Below are 7,500 nucleotides of genomic sequence, written 5' to 3'. Positions count from 1 at the left end.
TGATCAGAGAAGCTTCTGGAAACATCGGAGTGAAAACATCTGAAAACTGGCTTTATGATTTGTGGACTTTGTTTTTGTCCCACATGATGAGATGAAAGGAGGAACTGTGGTCAGTCAGTTATGGACAATATCTCTGATGTATGGAAGACAAGTAATGCCAGCACAATATGATAACTGATAAAAAGTTAGGGATGACAAATCAATAAAAGTACACATGATAAAACTAAATTATGACTTACTAAGTCAAAGTTGTGACATTTTAAATCAAGAGACACTAACTCAATACATGACTTTTTAAATCTGGACTATATAAGTCATAATAAGACACCACTAAATCAAAATGTTTACTTTTTAGTTCATTTAAAGAGACGCAAGGTAAAATGTTTTATTACTGAGTCAAAATTATGACCTAGTAAGTCAAAATGTACCATCTCATAATGTGTAGATGCTTCCTCTTGTTAGCAGAGTCACATGTTTCAGAGACTGGGACGATGTTTAGCCTAGCTTAGCACAAAGACTGGAAGCAGGGGGAAACTGCTAGCGTCGCTCCATCTAAACAGAATCAGAATCAGTTTCACATACAAGGAATTTGCCTCAGTGTTGTGTCAAAACATACACAAAAATCAAGTAATCATGAATAATATAAAATAGGAATTTACAATAAAAATATGTAAAATATATTCTAAGTGAAAAGAGCTGTTACAAGTTTAAAATGTACAAAATACTGAGCAGAAACCAGACTCAGAGTCTACAGCCGTGCTGGCAGCTCTGTGAGTCTGAATGTGAACCTCAGCATGCTAACATGTTGATGTTTAGCAGATATAATATTTACCATATTCTCTACACGTTAACATTTGCTAATTAGCACTAAACACAAAGTAAAGCTGAGGCTGATGGGAATGTCATTAGTGTTGCAGGTATTTGGTATTTTTGACCGGTTGATGGCGCTAGATGTGAAGTCAGAGGATCAAAGTCATAAAGATTCAACCTGAGGGGAACATGAACATGTGAAACTTATTTCATCCAATAGATATTTCAGTCTGAACTGATGTTGACACAGTATCGACTTTTTTAAAAGCACAAGTATCACAGCAAGATGTTTCAATGCATCGCTTCACCACACCAAAAGTCATGTGACCGACCCGAACGAGGCCTCGTTACGTCACAGTCGTATCAGAGAGGCGTCGCACTGGTTCGGATATCTAAAAACAGAGCTGTTGACTCTGTTTAAAAGTCTGTTTTCAAAGTAAAGACTTTATTGAACAAAATAACAATAATGAAAACTGACTAACAATAGTTGCTCAGCAGAAACAGAACCAGTGAACCATTTTCAACACTTTGATTCAGATCTTCAGACAGCTTTGTTTCTTCATCACTAGTCTGAACCAACGGACCAACACTGCCACCAGCATGGATGAACTTTCACATCCTGGACTTATCTCAGTACTGGAGAAACAAGATGGTTCATCTAAAACACTGGATTTAGTTTCTTTAAATTTGGTGAAATTATAAATCTTTTCTCTTCCAGGAAGTATGTGCACCAAGCAGTTCTCCTACCAGGAGCAGAGGCTGCAGCGCCTCTGTGTGGGTGACCAGTGTCAGTGCATGACAGGTAACGTCTGCCTCTGATTGGCTGAGATCAGCTGTCACTCACATCATGTGTTAAATATGTTGTATGTTAATAAAGCTTTTTGTTTTGTCTGCGTGTTGTTATTCAGCTGCGTGTGCCGCCTACAGAGGAAAACACGACTTGACTCTGACGATAGACAAACGCACCAAGGAGACCTGCAAGCCTAACATCAAATATGGTCAGAAGAAAATTCAAACACTAAAGCAGATCTGTGGTCATTTAGTCATTTAATCTTTTAGTCGTTCAGTCGTTCAGTCCGTCACCTCCATCAGATCAAACCTCGCAAGAGACAGAAAAACAAGAATAATGGTCCAAACGTGAGCAGCAGGTGCAGATGTCCTGAGTTTTAGTTTCTAGTACGGGTCAAACTACAAAAACACTGGATCCTACATTTCCCATAGTGCAACTGGATAATGTCTTTCATAGAAAAAAAAGACAAAATAGCGTTTGGACGTCTCTGTTGTCACAAACATGCCTGAACTTTTTTTAAAAGAACTTAATTAACATCAACACATTCAAATATATATATATAATTAAACATAAACACAACAATAATAATAACAATAAAAGAAGAATAAAGACAGAAACAGTTTGATAAATATGTAAGAATTTAGTTGATATTAGAGAAAAATAAAAAATAGAAAATAACTAACTGAATTGGTCCAAATCATATTTAATAAAGGTTAACTGTAGAAAGGCTTTTTAAAAGAATAACAATAATAAAATAAAGTGATAAAATTGACTACATGTTCTATAATCTTATCTGAGTTCTTTTCTAAATACAATATAATATCTTTGACATGTTGTGTGTCATAAAGTAAACTAACCGCCGGGGTTTATGGGAAACCAGCGTCCTTATCTAAACACATGGAGTGAACATGCTGCTGAGGAACTTCTGGATGTTTTGTTATTGATGTTATTACATGTTATTAGCATCATTCTGATGAGGTTTTATCAACCTGAAGCTTCTGTTTTCACGTGCAGCCTATAGGGTGAACGTGAGGTCAATAACAGCAGAAGGAGACTTTACGACCTTCACAGCCACCGTAGCTGAAGTCCTGAAGAACACAGATAAAGGTGAGACGTGTTAGATTACTGTTATCTCGCACATTTTTACTACATTTTATGTTATATTACATCACATTAGATCACATTTTATTACATTAAATTTCCTTAAAGCCTCTGTAACATATATTTCTCTCCTCCTCAGTCTGATCTATGTAGTAACATGTTGGTTATGAAGCTACAGGAGCTTTACGGAGCTTTATAGTGAGTTTCAGCTCATTGTTTATCTGTCCGGCTGCAACTTTACTGTTCTGGTTCACTCTCAGCGTCTCATAGCGTCTAACAGACACAGTTAGCTTGTTGTTAGCTAACTAGCTGGTGAACATAGAGGAACATTTAGCAGCTACAGAGCCAGATATTTCCCTCAGGAGCTGGTAGAGAGTAAAAACAGCTAAAAGAGAGTGAATATTGGACTCCACATGAATGATAATGTTGCTCCATATTGGTAACAAGTTCAACATGTCAACTTAAAAGCTGCTGATGTGTCAGAGTTAATGCTCACTACTTGTTTCTGATGGAGACTAAACATCAGTTAATGCAGCTTTGAGTTCACATCGTGTTAAATCTCCTTCTGTCGTCTCATCTTTCGCAGCGTTTGACGCGGTGACTTCAGGTACGGAGGTGGAGCTGGTAAAAAAGATCACCTGCAGCTCCGTGGACGTCCAGCAGAACAAGCAGTACCTGGTGATGGGATCCAGGGGGTCAGAGGTCACACTGGGTCGAAGCGTAAAGTCAGTGTCTTTCTGCAGCTCTCTTACATGTTCTCCCTGCTGGGTTTGACTCTGACCTGTCGCATCGTGTTTGTGTTTCATAGATATCGTTTTCCTCTGGACTCGGAGGCCGTGGTGGAGCTGTTGCCGACAGACTGTAGTTCTCCTGATTGTTTAGACCACATTTCCGTGCTGGACGAGTTCGCTCTGGAGCTGCAGTTATCCGGCTGCCCTGACGCATCCTAACTCTGCAACAGCCCACAGTTTAAATTTAACAATGAGGAGGAGCTTAGAAAGATAAATATAGAAACACTGCTTTATGTTTGTTTGGACATTTTATTAGCTCGCTGTTTAAATGTAAATGTTATTTCCCCTTTTCCAAATTGTGCCATAATTTTATGATCTGCCAATAAAGGTCAAATAAAACCTGTGTCCTCTGATACATAATAAAACTCCACATTTCAGAGGGAAATATTGTACTTTCTACTCCACTACATTTATTTGACAGCTTTAGTTACTTTTCAGATGAAGATTTGACACAATGGATAATATAACAAGCTTTTAAAATACAACACATTGTTAAAGATGAAACCAGTGGTTTCCAACCTTTTTGTCTTTTGACGTCTTACAAAAAGCAGTGTGTAGTCGGGGTCACATTTCACATGTCTATGAGTTGTTAACAGCTCCACCAAATAGTGATTTTTCCCTCTAAACTTCTCACATGCTTTCATTTCAATAAATGTTCAAATGATCCAATATTTCAGCAAAAATCAAAGATTAGAGAAAAAGTCCAAAAACTGAAAACAGATTTGTGTATCAGAACTTTGTTTTTTCTTCTTTCCTCTCCCATTAATCATCTCACCACCCCTCAGATTTATCTGCTGACCCTTTGGAGGGACCCGACCCCTAGGTTGGGAACCACTGGACTAAACTAGCTAACTGTATATAAAGTAGTGTAAACTAGCTCCACCTCCAGCAGCTACAACAGTAACATGCTTTTTACTTTGCTGTACTGGTATTTTTACTGCAGTAAAGGATCTGTGGACTTTCTTCCATTTAAGGGAAATCTTAATGCTACAGAAACCTGAAGAAACATGAAGCATATTTGTTGAATATGTGACTGTCAGAGTGATGAAGACTTCAGACTTTTTCAGACAGGTTTTCTTTTTACTTTGTTTTTTCAAAGCTCTTTATTGGCTTTAATCAAGCTGTACACAACGTTTCATAAATGTGTGTGTAAGCAGGAACAGTAATTCTGTTATGAATGAAGTGAATGAAAAACAGAATTTAAAAAGTGAAACCTGCAACACAATTAAATGTATGATTTGTTTTTTTAAGTTTACATCAAGCTGAGCTTGATTTGACTCCACTGAGCACACAGAGATCAAGACTTTGTTTTCTTGTTTTTATAAGAATTTGGGGTTTTTGGACTTAAGATTCTGCAATTAAAACTAAATATTTTTTTCCTTCTGATTCTAATATATGTTAGACTCATTGTGTGTAATTTGACTGTTTTGAAACAGCAGCTTTTATGTTAAGAAATAGAATGTATTTAAAATATGAAAAGTGATTTTTATAAAAAGTTGGGGTTTTATTGGTGTCAACATGTTCTGGGGGTGGGACTGGGGGAATCGGACTATTTTTAAATTCCTGACAACTTTTTTCTTTTCAAGTGGAAGAAACAATAAATATAAACAACTTAAAAGCCACACAGGTTTATTTCACTGTCTCATAATTGTGATATAACTACAAATGACTCCATAACTGCGTACAGAAGTGCATTGCATTCACCAGAGAAAAGGATAATCTATTGGAAGTTATTATAACTTGACTAATTATGACTTAAGTATCTCATAATTACGACAAAAGATTATTGTTAGATACTTTTGATTTAGTATCTCATAGTGTTCTTGCGAGATATTTTCTCCTAATTATGAGATAGTAAGTCATAATTATGAAATAAGATTATAAATTGAATTGAATTAAATAGGAAAAGGAGAAAAAGTAACTTTGACGATCCAGAAACTATACTTTCCTTGCTGCCTTCAGGTGCTGTCGGACATATGACAACTATCAGTTAAGCGATCGCTAAACATGGATGTGATCGATCCATAAAACGCGATACTTTTAAGAACAATCCAAGGATTATATATTATGAATGAAAGAGAGTTGATATCCGTTATGTTCTTTATTCAAAGAGCCACCGGGTAGCTGATAGATAACCCAAGGCTAACTGCTTGTGTTAGTGTATAGTTAAAAAATACGAGCTTGTGAGGGAGCCCTGAACGCATCAGCCCACCTGCACAGTAAACTGTCGCTCTGAAGGATTGTTCTGGAAACGTCATTGTTTCAGTTTCTCTGTGCTGCTGTTCAATAAACGTTTGTCGTGTTTTCAAGTGACAAACGTGTTTTTTGTTTACTTGACGACAGCTAACGTCACTTAAACCGCTTTGTATCCGCGGGTTTCCATGGAGACGGAGGATTAACTAACCCAGCCGGCCGCCGTCAGCGCACCGGGACGAGGTAACGGTACCGAAAAACAACCAGTCAGGTTGTCACGTCTCCATCACCGGCGGCGATGAGCCCAGTTTGACCAGTTAGTGTCGGTTCACCAGCTGACTTTTAAAGTTACCGCGAGTTGAAGGCGTCGGGTTGCTATGGTGACCAGAGACTGACATGCTAGCCAGGCTAAAGCTAACTATCAGATAACATTTTAACTTATTTTACACACACACACACACACACACACACACACTGAGGACAGGAGCTCAGTTACTGTGAGAGCAGCCCAGTCTGCCCAGTACGACGGTTTACTGGTTAGTTAAGTTAATGTTAGCTGGCTCGCTTCTTGACGACTAGTTAAACTCGATAACTATTCACTATATCTACAGCTACTAGTGTTAAAGGACACGTTAAAGCAGCAGTCAGGTGTCTGTCATCATTCCTCCTGTTCATACTGGATATTAAAAGATCATTTAAAGTCTGTGTGAAGCTTCTCTTCAGCTTCAGCAGTCTGAGTTCAGAAGATATCTGACACATTTACAGTCTTTGTGTTTCCCTGTTGAGCTGCAGGTGGAAGTATAGTAACAAAAAGAGGAACTTTGGCACTAAAAAGACTGTAACGTTGAAAGATATCTACTTGATTTGACTCATTTGGACGCTGAAGCTTCATATTAGCTTCAGACTGTGGATTTTGTCCTCCATCACTTCCATTGTAAGGTCATTATGAAGGGATCTTCTAATGGTCAGTATGAACAGGAGGAATGATTACAGCAAGAAACACAGCTTTAATGTTCATTTGATGACTGTTGGTTTAAGACTCACTTGAAAAACTGTGAACTCGTCCTTTAATAAGCAGCTAAACTGAGCAGCAGCACACAGTGACCTGCTGTTACAGTGAATGATGTGACCTGAGTGGGTTTGATATGGTTAAATTATTAGTTGAAGAATCTACTGTACACTCAAATAAAAGTACTGTTACTTCATGAAAGCAAGAACTCAAGCAGACATAAAAGTGAAAATAAAGTTTGAGTCAGAATATGTCAGTAAATAGTTACTGAAATAACTACACAAGTGGAGAAAAGATGTAAACTCACTGTCTTGTTCAGTTTTATTTAATGTGAACATGACGGACATCTCTCCTAGGTTAAAAAAAGTGAACACAAACCTGCATTAATGTGTTTATTAGGGCTGCAAATACCGATTATTTTCACTATCAATCAATTATCTAATAATTATGGATTATTTTCTTGATAAATCAATTAGTTGTTTGGTCCAAAAAATGTCAGAAATGGTGAAAAATGTGGATCAATGTTTCCTAAAGTCCACGTTGACGTCCTCTACTGTCTCGTTTAGTCCTCAACACAAACATATTCAGTTTACTGTCACAGAGACCAAAGAAACCAGAAAATATTCAAAACAATTCATCTAATATCAAAATAGTTGGTGATTCATTTAATAGTTGGCACCGAATCGATTAATTGTTTGAGCTCTAATAGTTACAGTCACTTTGTGATGAAACAGCATATAATCATCTGTTGATTAGATATGTGAGGACAAATATTACATCATTATTACATGAAGAACATCAGTTTG

At 37.3% G+C, this 7,500-nt stretch overlaps 2 protein-coding genes across 5 annotated transcripts in view; both read left to right on the top strand.

Annotated features, from left to right (window-relative positions):
• Window positions 1-3,831, top strand: part of c5 (complement component 5) — a 40,534-nt gene extending 36,703 nt beyond the window's left edge. For all 4 annotated transcript variants that reach the window (XM_042420229.1, XM_042420227.1, XM_042420228.1 and 1 more), the window contains 5 exons: window positions 1,529-1,612; window positions 1,719-1,808; window positions 2,615-2,707; window positions 3,288-3,426; window positions 3,510-3,831. In XM_042420229.1, the coding sequence (XP_042276163.1) occupies window positions 1,529-1,612; window positions 1,719-1,808; window positions 2,615-2,707; window positions 3,288-3,426; window positions 3,510-3,651 (548 nt within the window). In that variant the 3' untranslated portion in view covers window positions 3,652-3,831. The remainder of the gene's footprint in view (window positions 1-1,528; window positions 1,613-1,718; window positions 1,809-2,614; window positions 2,708-3,287; window positions 3,427-3,509) is intronic.
• Window positions 3,832-5,724: 1,893 nt separating this feature from the next.
• Window positions 5,725-7,500, top strand: part of cntrl (centriolin) — an 84,513-nt gene continuing 82,737 nt past the window's right edge. Inside the window, exon 1 of the mRNA XM_042420223.1 lies at window positions 5,725-5,928. The gene's annotated coding sequence lies outside the window, so the exon portion shown is untranslated. The remainder of the gene's footprint in view (window positions 5,929-7,500) is intronic.

This window comes from Thunnus maccoyii, chromosome 9 (genome assembly GCF_910596095.1).
Source record: "Thunnus maccoyii chromosome 9, fThuMac1.1, whole genome shotgun sequence".
NCBI lineage: Eukaryota > Metazoa > Chordata > Actinopteri > Scombriformes > Scombridae > Thunnus > Thunnus maccoyii.
The sequence above is the reverse complement of the archived record's forward strand: the minus strand, read 5'-3'. Positions and strand labels throughout refer to the sequence as shown.